Source organism: Canis lupus, chromosome 20, assembly GCF_003254725.2.
Source record: "Canis lupus dingo isolate Sandy chromosome 20, ASM325472v2, whole genome shotgun sequence".
Lineage (NCBI taxonomy): Eukaryota > Metazoa > Chordata > Mammalia > Carnivora > Canidae > Canis > Canis lupus.
Window position 1 is genome coordinate 28,819,430 of NC_064262.1, and position 20,915 is coordinate 28,840,344.

At 42.0% G+C, this 20,915-nt stretch overlaps 1 protein-coding gene across 9 annotated transcripts in view; it reads left to right on the forward strand.

Annotated features, from left to right (window-relative positions):
- CADPS (calcium dependent secretion activator) overlaps positions 1-20,915 on the forward strand; it is a 460,562-nt gene that overhangs the window by 379,943 nt on the left and 59,704 nt on the right. For all 9 annotated transcript variants that reach the window (XM_049097818.1, XM_035703542.2, XM_025456449.3 and 6 more), the window contains 3 exons: positions 1,430-1,577; positions 9,405-9,479; positions 10,365-10,448. In XM_049097818.1, coding sequence (XP_048953775.1) covers positions 1,430-1,577; positions 9,405-9,479; positions 10,365-10,448 — 307 coding nt within the window. The remainder of the gene's footprint in view (positions 1-1,429; positions 1,578-9,404; positions 9,480-10,364; positions 10,449-20,915) is intronic.

Here is a 20,915-nt window from a genome sequence, read left to right on the forward strand (position 1 = left end):
TTGGCATGCCGGCCTCAGAAGATAAGCCCAGGGGTCCGTCCAACTCTGTCCCCATCAGACCGCCTTTTCACAAAACCAGAAAAGGATGTATTTTCAGTGTAGCTTAAAATGATCATCATGATTAGAAAGCTACTTCAATGCACCGAGTCTTCAGAAGCCAAGATACATTTATCTTTAACATGATCATATAATATATAGGAGTGCTTTAAGGGTTTTTTTTTTTTAAGTTTTTTTTTTTTTCTTAAGAACTAGGCTTCCAACCTTAGAAATTATACTTGGCTTCCCTGCATGCACTCAGGGTGTGTTAGCAAGCTGGCATCCTTTCCTGAGCTAACTAGCTGTGTGGTCCTCTTCTGCACTGTTAGAAAACTGCTACTAATACCTCTTGAAGCAATGCTTTCCTGGTGGCTGCATGATCTCCAGAACCTGACAGCGAACAATACTGAAAAGATGCATTGGGCGAAAGGAGCTTTAATAAAACCACTTACCAACCAGGTGCTGTTCTTTCAAGGCATGTGATGATGTGACCCACTTCTCTAAAACCTTTTAAAATATAACTGGTCCCCTTTACAATGCTGATACCAAGGATTAAATCTCACACCTGTATTACCAGCTGGCCATGTCAGACTAGGTTTTTTCCTGTGAGCAGTTAGCACATTGCCGGGATCATAATTTGACCTATATCAGAATTAGGTCCCATTAAGTTTTCCCCATTACATAGTTCTTGAGTTGGTAAGTATATTATGGCATTTTCACTTATAAAAAATATAAACTCTTAAAAAACATATAGATATACATACTCTTATTGCAGAAAAATAGACATTGCCAACAAACACAGTGGAAGTCCCCTGACACCACTCCTCCTAATTTAACTTTCCTCCCCAAAGGTACCTATCTTATTTTTTTAGTCTTTAAAGCCATATAATAACTGGATTTTTTTTTTACTCCAGTCTTTCAAAACCAAAAGAAAAAAAACAATAAATGTCATTTAAGATTTTTTCCCCCCACCATGAGATTTTGGAGATTAGAAGCCGCTTTTTTGTTTTTTGTTTTTTTAATGAAGCGATTCAAGGTAGGCAGTTGCCAATGTGAGAGAACTTACATATGCTATAATGCTATAATTGGGTTTTTGTTAATTCATTCATTCTCCTGCAATTAGGGATCTCCATAGCATGTAAACTATAGACAGAAATACGCTGAGCTACAGGTGTTCTGTGTACTGCCGAGAAAGGAAGGGTTTACATGGCTGTCTCTGTGAATAGGCCTTCCTTAGTTGGGAAAGTCATTTTTAAAAGAACACATGTGAAGTCATTGTCGATTGAAACTGATTACAGCCTTCAATTTTCTTTTTCACTGACCTCTCAGAAAATGTCTCCTCCACCTGCTTCCATGAATGCTGAATTGGTCTTTTCCTACTTTGTTTTAATAGAACCAGGATTGCATTTGAAGTTAAGCTGCAAAAAACCAGTCGATCAACAGATTTTCGAGTCCCACAGTCAATATGCACCATGTTTAATGTTATGGTTGATGCCAAAGCTCAATCAACAAAACTTTGCAGCATGGAAATGGGCCAAGAGGTAAAAAAAAAAAAAAGAAAAATACAGATTTTTTTTTCCCCCCTTCCATTGATCATGTAAAAGAAAACTTCACAAATTCCTTCCATCTACACTAGTCTGCTAGTTTCAGAAATATCCTCTAACATTTGTGGATTAAGCTACAGATGAATGTTTGGTATCTGTTTGTTAAGAAAATTTCTAAGGCATGTGCTAATGAGAATGCCAGTCACTTGGAAGTGATTCTTGGTTAGAGTTGGGGTGGCCATAAAGTTCCTTAAGTCAAATAATGTGTGATGACCTTATTTATTAGGCTGGTATCTCCAACAGATCTGTTTGCCAGAGTGCAAGTCATTTTCACATTTGAAGTGCATTTTATCACTTTGAACATCTGGATCGCAGGAGAGCTCTCTTTCTTGCATCAAGCAACCTCCACGATATATAATGTTGTATCATCCTGCTACCCCCGTCCCCAGCCAGCAGGTTCTGAATTCTTAAGAAATCACAGACTTTCCAGTCTCCTTAGATTGAGTTGATTGTGCATCTTCCCTGACCAAAAGGTTAGTCCTTTGCTAAGTTTCCAATTCCAAAGTGGTATTTAAAATGTAAAGGAGAAAGAAGCAGCAACTCGGGCTTGATTAAAGACTATCATGATCATTTTTCTCCGATGGCCTCAAGCCAGCTAGATATTCATATACCAATTTAGAATTAATTCAGAAACATTTCTGGCAACTCTCATGTTGTTGCCAATTGGCATAAATTGCTCCTAAATCAGATCTTTCGATACCAGCCTTACATGCTCAGAATTCTTACTAAATTATATTTGCTCCTTATTCGTTATTTATTTTCTCTTATCGGCACCTTCCATTTTTAAATGTGGGTTGGTGGTATTCTCTTCCTGGCAACATCATCTCCAACCTTCTTTCCCCACTGATCAGCTTCCTCAGCCACCCCTGTTAGTGTTTGCTCCTGGGCAACTTTCTTTTGAGGGACATTTCCTCGGGGGTCATGTTCTAGGCTGTAGGGGCAAATGCAGGAGGCCCTCAGTTCTCTTTTTGCGGCAACTTGTGCTGCATGTGAATGGCCTGGAGCAGTGGTTCTCAACATTAAGTAGGCATCAAACTCATCTGGAGAGCTTCTCAAAACCCAGATTGTTGGGTCTGACCCCAAGAGTTGCCATAGGTCTGGGTGTGGTCCCAGAATTTGCATTTCTAACCAAGTCCCTCTGTTATGCTGCTGCTGCTGCTGGCTGGTCCGGAGCCCACAGTTTGAGAATCACTGGTCCAGAGACTCAGTATCCAAAAATGATAGGGCTCATGCATGAAGGACAGCCCCCTGAGACAGGCTCAGGGTGGGTGTTCAGCCACCAGGGTTCTGACCCTGGCTGTGCAGCAAATGAGCTGGGTCTTAGTTTTCTCATCTTTAAAATGATGGCACTATTCTAATTCAATTCAGGCTATTTTGAGCTGCGGAATCAGTTCTTCAAACCTTACCAAAGAAGGCTAGCATGTGAAATAAATAAAATGAGAGCTGCTGTGGATAAAGTGGAGGGGGGTGGTCAGGGAAGAGGGGCCCAGTGCACAAGCTACCATGTTCCTTTCCACCTCTGCATTTCTTTGCTGCGCACCTGAAGTCTCTTAGGCTTCACAGAGCCTGCTTGGAAAACCCTGCTTTGGGTGATCTGTAATGTTCACTAAGATCCCTTTAAATTCAAACGTTCCCAAATTCTATCCCTCCCAAATTTTTCTCCCATAGATTATCCTTTTTTAAAAATTGAGATGTAATTCATGTGCCATAAAATCCACCCTTTTGAAATATACAATTCAATAGTGTTTAGTATATTCACAAAGCTGGGCAACCGTCACTACAATCAGCTGTAAGAGTCTTCCATCACCCTAAAAAGAAACCTGACCTATGAATACTAATTCCCCAACCCTCCCTCCCCAGCCTTGGGTAACTACCCCCCTACTTTCTGTGCCTAAGGACTTGCTTATTCTGTGCATTTCATATAAATGGAATCTCATGTGGCCTTTTGTGACTGGCTTCTTTCATGTGACACCGTGTTTTCAAGACTCGTGTTGTCACATGTGTCAGCGCTTTATTTCTTTTTATACTGAATAGAATTTTATTATATGGTGATACCACATCTTATTTTTCAGTTCATCAGTTGATTGACATTGGAGTTGTTTCCACTTTTTAGCGGCTACAAGTAATACTGCCGTAAACATTCATGTACGAGTTTTCATGTGGACCTATGTTTTTAACTCTCCCGGATATATACCTCAGATTGAACTTGCTGGGCCATATGGTCACTCTACGTTTAACTTTTTGAGGAGCTGCCAAGTTGTTTCCCAAAGTGGCTGCACCATTTTATATTCCCTAACCACCCTTGTGTGTGTGCAGTGGTATCTTACTATGGTTTTGATTTGCAGGGATGTTGGTCATCTTTTTATGTGTCTATTGACCATTTGCAAATCTTCTTTGAAGAGAAGTCTATTCACATCCTTTGCCCATAAAAAAAAAAATTAAACTGTCTTTTAATTGTTTAGTGGTAAGACTTCTTTATATATTCTGGATACTAGACCTTTATCATAGATATGATTTGCAACTATTTTGTCCCATTCAGCCAGTTGTCTTTTTCACTTTCTTGGTAGTATCCCTTAAAACACAGTCTTTTTTTAAGTTTGATGGAGTCCAGTTCATCTCTTTCCCCTTGGAGCTTCCCAAGATGTCCTTTTCAACTGAGTTTCACAAAGCTGACCTCATTCAAGGAATGAAGAAGGGTTGTTGCAATAGGACTGGCCTCTTTTCCACTCAGCAGCTCTTACAGGCCCTCCTCAGATTGACTCAACAATGGCCACATTTAAAGAACTCCCACATGCCTAGTCAGATGCTAGCAATCTTTCCAGACAAGCCAAGTCACTCTGATCTTCTTTCTTTTTCAACTGGGATTTGGGGAGACTAGTGGGTGTTGGGTGGCAAGGGTTATTGTCACAGGCTGCACTGAAAATGTGGTGAAATTTAGGGAACCAATATCCAGGAAAAAAAAATACTTTCCCACAGTTTTGCATTTCGGGGGTGGGGGGTGGCTATGGACCCATTTAGACCAAACTGTTAGCCCCTAGTTGGAGATATATGATGAAAAAATAGCAAGTTGATTTTGTCACAAGGGGACCCTGCTCTTATCTTTACCACTAATTATTTCTATGCTACAGTAGAATGATTTTCCCTTAACCTTGGAGTCTTGGTTTTCTAGAAAAACAAGTTGTCTAGTGATTTAATAAGTACATTTTATGGAGCCCTATACCTTAGTTGCCAAACTCTGTGACCTTGAGCAAGTCCTTTACTCTTACAACCTTACCGTCATCATTTGTCATGTGAGAGAGCATGTAACACACAACCTTTGAGATATATGGAGCTTATGAAAACTGAGGATATAGCTCCCTCATTTCTGGATGGAAGATTAGAACATTGTCTCAGATATGCCCAAATAGTAACATTTTTGAGGCTAAGAACCAATGCCTACTTCTTTCTGGACATTGTTTTATTTGATAAAGTAGAAAACACTTTATGTATCCCAAATAATTCATCATTCTTCTTCTTTTTAAATTAAAACAATAACTAAGGCTGGTGAACATTTCCCATTTTTCCAGAGCCCCTCACCCCTCTCTCTAAACCAAATGGTCTTTATTAAGGACTTATCCAATACTGTATTCTAGTCTTTGGCTCTTATCCTAAGCCTGCCAGTTTCCCAAGCCGTGCTAGGGAGACCTGCTATGCCATTTCTCCTTAGCATAATTGAATCAGAGACACCTATGTGACCAGCTCATGGAAATATGAGGCCTCAGTTAGAATACCAAGTGACTGAGAATAGTCCGAAGGAAGCCAGACATCATTTTCTGTAAATATATAATTCCTTTGAAGGACCTTGCTGGTTATGACCTTGAGGAGAACTTCAATGGGAAGTCTCATGCAAATGGTGTCTCTTTAATTTTTTTCATTTTGCAGAATGGGGATAGTCATCTCCAATGTCAACTGAATTGTAAAAATGATATTGGCCAAGGATGACTGGAAAGTAAGAGACTAGATATAAGTTCAATGTTTTCATGTAGTTTTCACTTTGTGAGTATTGGATGTTAAACTCACATGCAGATCTAGTTATAGATACCTGCTTCTACCTGGATTTCAACTCCCACAATGTGTTTTAGCCTAGTGACTGGAGAGGTGATACAATAGTTTCCTATCTTAAGATCACTTCCTGAGTTTCATCACCAGGGTAAAGTCTCATCTAAAGGCAGCTGTTGAAGCATTTGTTAACCATACTTTTCCTTCTTAAATATTTATTTTTTTCATTAAAATTTACGAAGTACCAATAGAGAGAAAATTGTGTATTAAATAGTTTCTCACTTGGTCTAGTGTGTTTTCGTCTCATTTCCAAGGTCAGATGGTCTTAACAGAAAGACAACATACACACAATCTGTTCCATGACAAGGCAAAATGTGCAGTATAGGAAGTCAAGTGGAATGATTTTTACAAAGTGATTGTGAATTTGCAGCAGCTTAGCTCAACAGAAGCAGCAGTGAACGCCCCAAACTTTCCATACCATTTAAGATTAGCAGTTCCCTTGCTATTATCATGATCTAGTGCCCCAGAATGTAATTTATGGGTATTGTTGTTGTTATTACTACTACTACTATTACTACTACTACTACTACTACTACTACTACTACTACTACTAGGGTCAAGCCAATCCAATGACACCCAGAGAGGGAACTGGAAAATGCAAAAATAGGAAGGATTCCTCTTTGTACCCATATTGGGATGCAGATGGAACTGGATAATCCGTCTGACTGCAAGAGACTTTGTGACAAGATTATCTTATTCCGGAGGATGGTACTTAAAAGATGCCCTCATAGTGTTTATACCTCTCATGGAGCTTCAAGTATGCATGGAACAAATAATCTCCCCAGAAAGAGCAGAATGAAGACGGAGTGCTCACTATTGCCCCAGAAAAGCGAGTCAATCAAATGAGTCTCAGGAGAATCTGGTAAAAGAAATTCGTGCATTTTGTACTTACTTGTATAGGAATGGGGACTGCTTTGATGTATACCACTTCAGTGCATGATAAGCAGAGTAGATGTTACCCTGCTGTCCTATCTTTCCCAAAGCAGGTTTTATTTAATTCAGATTATAATTTACATACCATAGAATATATATAGGTTTTAGGTGAATGTTAGAGAAATGTAAATATACAGATAACCATAATGCTAATCAGTTAATGATAGTAATATTGCTACATAGTGCTTCTAAGTTTCTAAACCATATTTCCATACATTGCTTCACTACTGTGTTAGGTGAATATGATTCCTATATACACAGAGGTCATCCTAGCCCCATTGAGGAGATAAGAAATAGACCAATAGAGATTGGCATGTTCAAATTTCCTCTGGAAGTAGGAAGCAGAATAATTATATCAAAACAACTTTTTCATAGCAGGAAGAAAGAAACGCGAACAGGAGTGGAGATAATCACATTTGTACAGCGTGAAAGGGAGAGACAGTGGGACTCTCTGTGGGGAGGTCAGGACCAAGTTTAGCATGGAGAAATTGAAGGCCGGAAGAGGTTCCCATAAACCCACCACATCTCCATATACGTTAGTTTGGACTCCTTCCAGAATGAAAAGGTTTGAGGTTCACTTACTTGTGAAGAGAAAGCCTATTTGATTTTCAAGAAAGAATGGCATTACTAACACCTCAGACCAAAAGCCTGTGTCTTTCTTGGTGCGTGGAAAACGACTGCTCTTGGCTCTGCTTGCCATTTTAGCCAAGTTTTTCAGGAGAATGTTTCTATTCTCAGTAATTTCTTTGCTTGGTTAGAATCCCCCATTTAATATATCAGATTGTATTATTTTGCCTCCAACTTGCTTTTCTGAGTTAGTTGAATCTCATAATTAATTTAATAAATGTGAATCATTTATAGTAATCCAAAGAAAATCAAGCAGAGCGAGGCAGTCACATGAGGAAGAAAGTAAGCCTGTGATACTGGATCTTATCTCAAGACCTAAAAATGAATTTGGAGCCCTGTCAATATTCCTGAATTCTTTTGCTCTGACATCTTTCTTTGTGTTTCTAGCACAGAATTCTGCAGATAGTTTTTGCATTTAACTTCAGGTTTATGCCACTTACTAGTAAATCCCTTCGTGAAGCTAGCAGGAGAGCCAACGTGGGTTCTGAATCACTGGGACTACACAACACGGACCATTTGGTTTATTGTTTTTCCTCTAATCAACTGAAAGAGAACTAAAATGAGAGAGCTGAGCAATAAGACTGTATCTCCTTATCCTTAGATTCTGCTTTATGAGCTTGAATGTATAATATTTGAATTGCTATTATAGTTAACAAGATGTTTTCACATCCAATTCTCACTTGATTTTCACAACAAATCTATGAGTCTGAGAGCAGGACTGCCAGGAAATGATTTTTAAATAATATTAATAATAATAAGTAAGAATAATAATAGAAGAACAGACCTGCTAAATATCTTTAAACAGGGTTTGCTTTCTTCTCTTTCCAAAATCAGTGTATGTACTAGTTTCCCTTTCTACCACACCCATTGGTCCTGAGTGGTTAGGAGTATTATCTGTTTTCTTACAGATGAGGAAACTGAACTATATTTTCTTAGGCAACATAACTTCCCAATTTTGCACTGGGGCTTTATCTAGGTCTTCCAATTACATACGAAATTCCCTTGTGACTTTTATGAATTAACTTAATTCACATCCCTCCACTCACTTTCATTAATTCTGGTTGCCAGTTATCAGAATATCAAACCACATTCCCATTGCTTATTATTTCTGTATGTTTTCATAGCTTTTTGAATGGTTTGTTTAATTTTCATTTTCTCATGTGTCTTTTTGTCCTAATTTTTATTTGCACTGTTCCTTTTTTTTCTATTCCTAATTAATCATCCTTCTGAAAGTTTGCTAAAGAGTGGGTAAGTGCATTTTCCTTTCCAAATAGCAATGTTTTGCATTGTTATTTTTTATAAAGGAATATGGAATAATTCAAATGGATACTAAAGTGATCTAATAAATGTCAAGGAACTGGCATACAGTATTTTCTGTTGAAATTGCTTTTCCTTTTTTCCTGGCATTTATAGCAGATTTTTGTTTGTGTGGGGGTTTGTTTTCGCATTACTATTTAAATTTAATCGACAGCGGCCGTTAGAGAAATTGAAAAACTTCACAGGAGACTTAGTGAAGGCTCCAAACCTGGGTCTGCTTAGCCATCAATAGAGAAAACAAGTGGCTGCCACAGGGTCAAGAAAATAACACTTTGCCTCGGCACTTAGTCAACTCTAGAGATAGAACTAGCAGGCTCTGAGGCACTAACCCAAAGTACCAGAGGGTTTCAGAACGGTTTTTGCAAAATCGATCACAGCATCTTGGTCAAATTCTGAGCCACATCTCCCAGCAGTTTTCCAAAAAGAACTTTTCATCCCCTGTATTAAACTACTGTGATATCTTGTTTTGTAAGTTCCAGATTCACACACTGCTAGGCCATGAAGCCTTCCATGCATGCTCTTTGTAACCGTGTGTATGTATCTACACGTATCAAAGCCATCAAAAGCCTTGGGTGAGGAACCATGTGTCTGGTAATTTTCTTAAGAGCTTCAGATCTCTCTTCATCAAAGACCTGGAGTCAGAATCTTACAGCTGCTTCTGGGACTATGGAAATAAACTGGGTCTGCAGGCCAGGCTTTATTTATAAATTGTATTGTCTAAAAATTACTGACGGATGCAATGCCATCACCTCCCCAACATGCTAATATTTGTCTTTCTGTGTTCTTTAGCATCAATACCATTCAAAAATAGATGAACTAATTGAAGAAACTGTTAAAGAAATGATAACACTCTTGGTTGCAAAGGTAACCTTCAGCTTCAGGTGAAATGTTTCATTGTGAACATCGCTTTGTTATATCTGCATTTCCATTAAAATGTGACACGTTAAAAAGTTGAGCTGGATACTTGTATCTCTCAGGAAACAAGCTCGGACGTCACCCAGGCTCAGCTCGGAATGATTTTTTCTGATGATTGCGAGCCGTGTGAAGATGAATTGATGAAGTGGCATGTGTTAACTTAATAAGAAATTGTCCCCAGACGTTGCACTAGGTCATGTGGAAAATGTTTGTTTTGTTTTCCAGCACTGACAAAGTTAGATTTTAAAAACAGAAAGTTAAACGGTAATAAGGAATCCTGCCATCCTGAAAACCCCTTCCCCCCTCGTTTCACATGCAGTGAGAGTCATAATAAAACATAAAAGTCAGATAAAGCTATTTCAGTCACCCTCATGAATTATAGAATTTTAACTAAGTAATGCTGAATGGGAAGACATTTATATTTGCCAGTGCTAAACTTCTGTTTCCCCCAAATTACTGATAAAATACAAATAAAAATAGATTGGATTAAATGTAGTGCTAATATGTAACGTAAAAACTGCTTTGCGCAGTTTTGGATTTTGAAAAGTGCATTTAATATTATCGCAGGCTGTATGCGACTCAATAATATTTTGTCACTTTGTACTTCTGTAACACTCTATATTTGCAATCACATAATAATGAAGAGAAAGCCGGATAAGTCAAATATTGCTATGGGAAAGCAATCTCTTCCTTTCCCCCAAAGCGGGAGTCAAATAATAGAATGCCAAATGGAGCAAGGTCATCGCTAGTCTCTGTGTGGTTGGGAAATGTTGCTCCTTACTGTGAACAAGTAGAGTTTGAAATAATAATTCTTCTTTTTTGCTGTTTTACTAGTTCGTTACTATCTTGGAAGGAGTACTGGCAAAATTATCCAGATATGACGAAGGGACTTTGTTTTCTTCTTTTTTGTCATTTACCGTAAGTAAAGAGCTTCTTTCTTGCCTGGGTTTTGTTTTAGTTTGGGTTTGGGTTTGGGTTTGGGTTTGGGTTTGGGGGCCAGGTGCCAATGTGTCATTTTGGTTTGGGTTTGTAGAATTATGTTAATTAAGGTCAACTGCAAATGTATAGTAACATTAGGAGAATAAGCAGGACACTTCACGACAGCAGGTAATCCAAAATCCTTTTTATTTCACTTGTGAATATACGATATGTACGTATGTATATGTATGTACACACACACACATGTCTCTATATGTATGTATCCAAAAGAGAGTTGCTGGCCTGAGCCCACGTGAGCTATCTCAGACAAATCACTTCATGTGACTGGACTACCATCTCTGCATCTGTAAATGAGGAACATTAATTTTAAAGCTTGCAAATAGAGACCTACAGGTCAAAGAGAGCTTTTCAGTGCATTTTATTTGGTCCTCACTGTGTCAGGTACAGTGTTCTTGCCTACATTTAAAAATCAGGAGAATTAACAGAGACGTCCATATTCCGGGCTCTCTTTGTAAGGGGGACATTAGCAGCTCTGGGTCTGCATACATGCGTAGCAACTATCTATCTGCTGGAGCTGAATCACGGTGGTCTCCATTGACCAGACATGTGTCTGCCAGTTTCCTTCAGTATCTTCCTGGCTGTTTCACTCATTCGTGTACCTGCCTGGGCTTGGGAACGCTGGAGTTCACAACCTCTGGAGCAGATGACTGAGTCTGTACAAATTGTGAGGGGCTCTAATTCTGTGCCAGAATTGGGCAAGGGCATAGGACGTGAGTTTGGTTGTGGGCAAAAGGTAGCCTAATTCTCTATAGGCAAATGACCAATGGAGATGGCCACTGCAAATGGGCTGCTTTGGGGGCCTGGTTCTCCCACTGTCTTGTGCTCAGGGGCCATGACAGCCACATCTTTTCCTGCCATTTCTGATAGTAGGGTTTTTGCTGCCTCTGAGACCAGCTGCTTTGACAATGCCATAGAAAAGGCAATCAATTTAAGACCTGTTATCTCTAGGTCTTTAAAACAGCCTTAATGTATGAGGAATCTCCTAAAAAGTCATTGACTGCCCAGACGAGGCCCAGCACAGGGTAGGGGGTAGCACATCATCATCTTTGGAATCTCGCAGAACCAGGTTCAAATCCCATTGCCAATATTCACCAACTGTGTGATCTTCAGTAACTGTCTCAACCTCTCTGATCCTCGGCTTTGGTTTGGTTTCAGTTTTGGCTTTGGAAAGGGGTGCTGTTGTGTAATTTTGGTTTGCATTTGTGCATACGTGTGTTAATCGTGGTCAACTACCATGATGTATGGGAGTGAGGAGTGGATAACGTCTTCTATGACGAGCTGTTGTGAAGATAACGATGTAAGGGGAAGAGGGTAGCATAGTCCTCACACAAAGTAGGGCTGAATAAATGGTGGCTACCATTAATGTAAGATAACTAACATGATTACTATACAGTGCCAACATACATGTGCACAAGTTCTCCCTAAATATGCCTTACATTGGTATTTCCCATGCATTCGATTTTCTGGGAATTAAGGGAAATGTAGACAGAAAACGTTTACATCAATTCTAGATAGCATCCATGTCTCCACATATCCAGCGTTGTTTTAATTTGCAGCTCTAAACCTCCCAGATAGAAGGACTAAACTTAACCCCAGAAGCGTGATGGCCCAGCCCCTGGAATTTAGTGGTAACAGTGGGGAGGGATAGACGATGGTGACAATAGGAAATCTATCCCATATCACTCTGTAGAACCACCCATAACGTGTCACAGCTGAAAGGATACCTCTCCAGCCACTCCTTTGACAAACAAAGAAACCAAGGCCCAGAGAGGGAAGTAATTTGTCTAAGGTCACACAGCAGCGGGCAGAGTGGAGATAGGAAGCCAGGTCTTTTGCCAACTCCACACCCCACCCCCCACCACCACCATTGAACAACTTCCTGGAGAGAGTGGGATTCAGCTGGCAGTTGCCTAGCACTGGAAGGCAGATGGGCAGATGAGTGGGGAAGATTCGTAAAGGATTCAGGGCACATGAGTGGGAAATATTAGATAATCTTTCATTCCTCGGTGAAGTCATGGAAATGGTGAAAAGAGGCAGAATTAACTGCAGCATTTCTGGAAAACATTCCCCTGACACCCACAAAAGATATCACATTCTTGGAGTCTTCATTTTGAGTGTTTTTACCGCACTGGACCTGAACCAGTACATACCAGGAAAGCCCCTCTGCTTTTTATAGAACAAAATTCAGTCCATCCAAGGGCCCCACCCTAACGACTGACTTCCCCAGAGAGCTAGTGGGAAGGGGGTCCGGTGGCAGCCACGCAAGGACACCATGCGGGGAGTGGGGTTCTCACGGGAGGGGGAGAAACAAAGACCTCGCATATCCTGTGCAGGAGTTTTCAAGCTGAAATTCTCATGCTCTCATCTCTTTTCTGAGACATTTTGCAGCCTCACAACATGCCTAGTGAAGTCCCCGTAACTGCAGAACACTTCAGTGCCTATTGCTGGGCCTGTAACTTCCCTTCCTTAGTGACACTTCTCCCACACACTTGGCCATCCCACGGCCAAAAGCACCCACTTATCATTTGCAGCCTCTGTTCTCATCTCCTGCTGGTATTCCAGCGTTGGAGAACGCGAGCTGTGCTTAGAGGTGGCAGGAATATCTGCTCCGCACGTGGATTCTGAGCTCCTGCCCAAATTTCAATGGGCCTTTGAAGACTTCCTGCGCCCAGTTGTATTCATTACGCGGCAGTGGAGCGGAGGGGATGGCAGAGGGTGGAGCGGGGGGCCGCGGGCCTGTGCAAAGGGCCTGGAAATCGGTGAGGTGACAGCCAGCTGTGAGTCCCGGGACCCTGGACAAAGGCATAGAGAGGGTGCCGCCACCCTGGCAGGATTTCCTTAACTCTGCTCCCATTTCTGATTCAATCCTTCAAGTATTACTGTGCACTTACCACGTCCCCACCTCAGCAGGGCTGCCAAGTATGAGCCATGTGCTGTGCCCCCCAGAAAGCTGACAAGTATCGACAAATATGCCACCCTTTCCTCCTCTTTCTCCCGCTGAGCGCCTCCTTTCCTGGGTGGGCTTGATTTCATGGTCCAAGCCAGACATTTTGGAAAACGTCTGCAGTGGCACGGAGCAGGCAGGAATATTTATTTCTCGTCTCCATCTGCATTGCTTCCTCTCTTGGAGAGGAGCTGGGGGGGGAAGAGGGAGGAGGAGATGTGGCTTCTTCGTGCCAGCCCGAGAGGCGTCCAGGCGCGCCCCTCCTCTCCTCCCTCCCCAGCCTCAGCAGCAGGAGCAGCCTGGGATTTCTGGAGGCAGGCGCCTTTCGAACTTTGGAAAGATCAGCCCAGTTGGAAGTCTCGATTAGCAACTATCCGCCCATTTCCCCTGACTGCAAGATGTGCTTTTGTGTGGGTTGACTGCTTGGAAGGGTCCTTGTCTGGTGGGTAGCCTCATACTGTTCTTTTAGGAGGCCAGGAAGGGTGACAAGCAGGTACCTAGGTCCCTCTCCGAACAAATTAAAATCCTTTCCTTGGTCTTATCTAGGTGTTAACAAACATGCTAGTTCTGGAATTCACACATTCATTCATTCCCTCGTTCATTCATTCATCCAGCATGTACTTACCAGGCACCTATGTGTCATGTGTTGTGGTAGGAGCTGGGGACACAGCAATGAGCAAGACATGTTCTCTGTCCTTCTGGAGCTTGCATTTAGGAAAAGAGAGATAATTTTAAAAAGGAAAGAAAATTAAAGGGAGGGGAGAGTGCTCTCCAGGCCACAAACTGGGAAGAAAAGGAGAGAAAGAAAGAAGGTGGGGTAGTGCTGCTTCAGCAAGGATGGTCCCAGAAGTTCTTTGAGGAGGAGACTTGGGCTGAAACTAAGAGAGGTCAGCTGTGGCTGAAAAGAGGGGAGAGTCTTCTAGACAAGACAGCAACTGCAATGACCAGGAGGCAGGAAAGTAGGAAGCATTTTTTGCAGAATACTTGGGAACCAACATGAACAGGATTTAGAGACTGAGCACGTGTTGGGATGGAGACTCATTTGAAGGGGACAAAGAGGAAGCCCTCCCCCCACCCCCACCCCCCACCCCATGCATGCTGTGAGGCCTAGAAGAGCTCCACTGAGCTCCATGAGTCCTGAGAACCAGCGGGATATGGCAAAAAGGCAGCCCGGAGAGGAGAGACCTGGGGTGGGATCCCAGTCCTGCCCCTCACCCGGGAGCCGTGTGACCTGGAACACGAGACCACACCTCGGTTTTTCATTCCCTTTGGCGTAATATGACGATGGTTTTATTAGATGAATTCAGAAGTCTAAAATAGCGACAGGAGCAACCGCTCCTGTTCCTTAAGCACTTGCTAAGTGCCTGGCACAGAGCTAAGTGCTTTAAATATATTTTTCTCATTGAATCCTCCGAACGCTGCCATTCCAGCAGCACTCTTGTGCAGAAGATCAGACTGAGGCTCGGAGAGGTTAAACCCTCCAGCTTGACCAGGGTACTCTCCCATTAAACTCTGGAGCCTCCCAGGAGGGGTGACAATGTAGAAGGGGCCCACACCCACTCCCCTGGCAGACGGAATAATTACCTCAAATCCTCTGAAGGCCCCTAGAATTCACTCAAGATCCTCCCACCAAGCCAGTCCATTTGAGATAGTCACAATGAAAATGGAAGCCACTCAGGACAGGCAGGATAAAGCCCCATTCAGAGCTGTCAGGGGCCCAAACCCTACCGTATGTCCAATCTCTTAGGTCTCAATCACCCTCACTTACCCTTTCTTTCCACTTGCTAGCATTTTGGTTGTTTTGCCACTTAGAAATGAAACAAAGTAGACACACTTCTTCCTGCTAGAATCCAGGACCAGGGCTGGTGTTAAGTGCAGATCAACCAGCAGCATAGACTGCTTTTGTGCAGAGCTCTTGATGTCATGCCAAAGAACAAGACTGCCACTTTGGTCAAAAGCCAGAACTGAATCAAAGGAATTCACTTCTGTCCACAGAACATTGTGGTCAGGAAGCAGTTCAAATTTTAGAGAGGGGTGAGTGTTCATAATTGTTAGTGTTGTCTCTGACGATGTCCCATTTTTGTGTAGGTTGCGGGGAATGCCCAGAATGGGAGAGACGGCTTTTTATAATTTGGGCTAGTGATGGTGGTATAGCCAGAGAGGTCTGGCTCTACCGAGAGGGTAACATCAGCAGATTATCAAATGTTGAATCCGTGTGATTCAAGTCAGTTGGTTTCTACACTTCAGAGTGGAGGGGCCTACCTTGGACAGAAGCACCAACTGTGGTGGTAATAGCTGACCTTTTTGTTGTTGTTGTTGTTGTTGTTGTTGTTTTATTTTTGTTTTTTTTTGGTAATAGCTGACCTTTACTGAACACTCACTATGTGCCAGGCGCTGTGCTAAGTGACTCACATGCATTTCCTCAGCTGATCCTCACAATCACCCCTATGCAGTAGATGTGATTATTATCCCGTCCCCATTTTACAGATGAGAGAAATTGAGTTATTTGTCCAAAGTCATATGACTACTCAGACTCTACCTTAGGTTTACGTCTTTATTATCTCCAGAATGTTATTCCCCATAGAAGCAGAGAAACTCATAAATGAAGTCAATTAGCAACTCTTCCAGGAACCATCCACTTATTGATACCATTTCTAAGGGGAGAAGTCCTCTATTTTTATCACATCTTGCCAGCAATAATATTTTATAAGTAATTTACCCACCAACTGTTTTGCAATAAAACTAAAGGAATAGACATTCAAAATCCCTCACTTATTTTGTGCTTTCCAGATAATCTCCAGTTTCATATTATTCCTTCATTCAACATGTTTGTTGAGTGCCTGCTTGATGCTAGGCATTGGGGGCATAGCAACAAATAAGACGGATAATGCCTCTTAGTATATATTCTCATGAGAGAGATATATTCTCAACAAGTAATTTACACATGTGGCAGTTTTCCAGAGAGAGGGAGAAGTAGTTGATGCAATGGGACAATAGCCTAAAGGTACCCAACCTCACCTGGGAGGCCATGAAGGAAATGACATTTGAGCTGAGATCTAATGGACCTAGCAAAGAAGAGAAGAAAGAGTGTTCCAGGGTACAAAGACACAGTGGAGAGAGGGAAGGTCTAGTGCTTTCTGGGAACCAGAAGTTCACTATGACCCAGGCAAAGGCCATACTAAAAGGAGAATGACAGGGGTGGAGTAAAGGAACAACTAGTCTAGAGCCTGATAATGAAGGAACTTGCCCATGGTCATGGGATCTAGAGCGTTACGAAGGGACATTATCCCAAACTGATTCAGCTGGAGAAGTTAAGAGAAGTCACGGAGAGACTAGCTAACTGTCATCAGAGATGTTGGGTTTGTAGTCTGATGTGGAAGCTTTGGGCCACCATCGGAAGGCAAGACTTATTTTGTCTAATGTATTTTGTTTACATAGACTAAAAAAACACTGTGCTCTGAAATGTTCAAGAACTGTAAAGCACTGATCTGCTATGCCTTCCACTGACTTCTTTCATCAGCCGTTCCCCAATGGTTCAGAACTTGACATCCACTTTGGGGTTTATGACAGATAATTTTATCACCTAGTAGGACATCAGCCCTATTTCCAGTTCATGCCTTGAAAGCACAGCTGACAATTAACATACCTGCTGTCCAAAGCAGACCTGCAGAAGCTTTTCAGAAGAAAAAAAGAAGCATCCAAAGTTAACCATTTCCCTTAATGTTTTTTAGTAGTCAGATGAACATAAGACAGACAACAGTATTTTCTTCAGACTATGAGGTGCCGAGCAACCAGGTCCCAGAAATGTCAGCTATGAAAGAAATACCTAATGGATACATATGGGGCTTCAAACACAAAATAATTGTTCTGCAATTGCAAATTAGAAAAGCTGCCTGACCTCTGAACCACATGTAGTGGGAAGCTTGTCACCAGAAAGTTAGAGAGAGGGATGTGATTGTGAAGCCCAGACTAACAGAAATATGTACAAGTTAGTGATCACTGGCGAGCCTCAGTCTCTTCATCTGTTGAGTGGGGATGCTGGTACCTATTTTAGAGGGCCGGTGAGACCATTAGAACTGCAGTACAGAGTCACCCTGCAGGATACCTGGCACACGGTGGATGCCCAGTAAATAGCCCTTCTCAGCCTTAACCTTCAACTTAAACCTATAAGAAGGTGTAAATAATCCTAGCACTTTTAACTATTCTCTCACCTGCTCAGTCCTTAGCGTAGTAACCATTTCTCCTAAGGAACCCAAATCACCATTCATCACAGGATCAACCAAAACTCTCTTAGAACTCCATTTCAGCCCATCCTTGTACTCAAAATGCTGATTCACCAGGGATGTTTTCCATTAAGTTTAGTGTATTTTAGCATTTAGAGTTTTATTTTATTTTTATTCTTCTTGTAAGCAGGCTCCACACTCAGCGTGGAGCCCAACACAGGGCTTGAACTCACAACTCTGAGATCAAGACCCAAGCTATCAAGAGTCAGATGCTTAATCATCAGACCCACCCACCAAAGGTGCCCCTTTAGTGTTTTAGTTCTTCCAGAATTTTTCATTCATATACAGTTTCTAGAATACTTGTTAATCAAAATAGTTGGTTAACCAGGATTGAATAACCCATTCCGCATGCTTATTTTAGGTTGAATCAGGTTTATTGCAATATACACCTAGGTTACTTGTTTGTCCGGTTCTGTTCCTTACTGGAGGATAATCCTAGACAGGTTAATTAAGTTCTGACCTTAGTTTACTGACCTATACAATGGGAATAATAATAAGACCGTGATGTTGTTGAATGAAATGAGACAATGTTATATACCTGGAATGAGGTTAAGCATTTGATAGTTGTAAGCTATTGTTATTATTATGGTTATTACTGTTGGTTATGTCACCGAGTACTGAGTAGTAGAATCAATTACTTGTTCTGCTACCATGTTTTCCATGACTGCTATGTAAATAACTATGCTAGGAGTTGTACAGCTAGAAAGATTTTTTTTTTTTAAAGACCTTAGCTCTTATTGTCTGGAAGTTACTATCCGGAGTGCATACAACAGAAAGAACTTTTGAGGTTTTCTGGACCAGTGTTTCAGTGATGTGTTGTATCTGCTCAGTCCCCACCTGCTGGTGAGCACCAGTTCTCCACATCTCTTCCCACCTCTGCATTTAGTGTTGTCTTACTGGCAGCTTGGAATTGACCACAGTCAATTTGCACCACAGAATTGGCAAACGCTGCCAAACAGGGTGAGTCCTCCCTCCCTCTTCTTCCTCTTCCCTCCCCCCTCCTTCTTCCTTTCTACATATCCCTGAGTGTTTTCCAAGCACAGTAGATGCACCACATGGTACCTGAGATGATGTTAGATGCCACAAAAATACTACATTAAAGAACACCAATCCCACTGTGAAAGAATTATTCCCTCTTTAATTTTATTTTCGTCTATATGATACACATTTTCTTTTTTATAATTAATTATCAAAAAAGTGAGCCAATTTAGAGAAGAATATTAAGTATATAAGTAAATATAGTACAGACGGCACATGGGCCACAGCCAGTCAGGAGGGTGGTGTTGATGCCAGAAGGTTAGGAAGTGGTGCTACTTTCTCACTGCCCCCATTTTGCAATCGTGGAAACTGAGACCAGAGAAGGAAAATGACTTGAACTTCTAGACGTGTTAGACACAGAACCTAGACCTTGTACCTCATCCATTTGTTTGTTGTCCCTCCTCTTTACCTGAGAAGAGGAAAAAGAATTCTCCTTGGTGCAGCAGGTGCAGCAGATTTGGGCTGCCTCTGATGGACAAGTTGTCCCTGGCAGCAGTGATGCAAATAATCTGCTCTCTCAAGTTCAAGCTGAGGTAGTGGGGGGACCAGGGGAGGGCATGGGGCTCACAGGTGATCCCCTCGTGAAGAAACATGACTATTCAGGCATGACAGCATGGCCCTCATTTGCTTAGCACGAAGGCTGTGTAGAAGCCAGAGGGACACAAAGGCGACACAGTGCTTGCCCTCTTCCACCTCGCATTCTGTTGGGCTTTTTCTTATTGAGATGTGTTCCGAAGGCAGAGCAAAACCCCAAAAATGCCAGAGGTGGGCAGAGGCCCCCACTCATGATGGGATAAGAATAAGCCTTTGTACCTTCTTGGAGAATGTATAAAATTAAAGCTTTCTGATTTGTACTTCCAAGTTTCTCCTAAAATGAGAGTATGCCATGTAAATAGACCAATGGAAAAGCATTACAGTGTCATAAAGAGGTCAGACCCTGGAGTCAGACACACCCATATTGACACCAGCTTTGTGCCTTTGAGGAAGCTACATGATGCTGCCCACTGTGTGTCTTTGAGGACGTTGTTAAACCTCTCTGAGCTCAGTTTCCTCATCCATCAATGATAATAATCATCATGCCCTCCATTGTGAGGGTTAATGACTCGTGAAGTGCTTAGCCTTATGCCAGGCAAATAATAAGCGTGCAACCTTTGTTAAGTCATCGTTAAAAAGGTGGGTTTGAAGGAGCCTTTGAGCCTTGCAGAAATCCTCACTGGGAATGAAGGATTGGGACAGAAATGAGGGAAACTGGAAGGAAAAACATGTCTACTTCAATCGGGCATCTGTTCGAAAGCCCCAGGGGGGGAAGAGAGATGAGAACATACACTTCCTGGACCCAGTCTCGGAGCACAGTACCCTGAGCAACAGGAGATTCGAACAATTCTCGTTAATGAGGCTGCGGCTCCTAATCAGTGCATGGAACAGAATGCTTTTGCTTAATAGAGATCATTTCCCTGCCTCTTGCCCAACTCTCCAGCAGTGCCAGCAGCTCTTTGTTTAATGAAAGGTAGGGACTTCGAGTAGTGTGGTGGGATGGGCTGTAGGAGGCATTATTACCCTCATTACTATGATAATAGTTTAATCACAATCAATATTTATGAACATGCACAGAAGCCGTACAATCAACCAGCAGCCCTACAACTTGAGGTTTTCGTGTCCTTGCCTAAGTATGCTTTCCAGGAAAGCCTGGGCTTTCTCCCACCTTCCCCCAGCCCCGCAGAAGCTCTACAGAGGTCCTCAGAGGTCATTTCAGAATATGCATAATGGTTACACGATAGTTATACATGAGGTCTTATTTGTGGTGATAGGTGAATATCATAATATGACACTTCTTGCTTTTCAAAGTATCTCCACAGTCATCGCCTGCATTTGATCTTTAGACTTTGGTGAATTATCTTGTGAATAAGGTGGGGCAACGGAGGGGGCAGCGTAATATAGTAGCGGATCCCTGTTGTTTCTTTTTTTTTTTTTTTTAAGATTTTATTTATTTATTCCTGAGAGACACACAGAGAGAGAGAGGCAGAGACACAGGTAGAGGGAGAAGCAGGCTCCATGCAGGGAGCCCGACGTGGGACTCGATCCCGGGTCTCCAGGATCACGCCCTGGGCCGAAGGCAGGTGC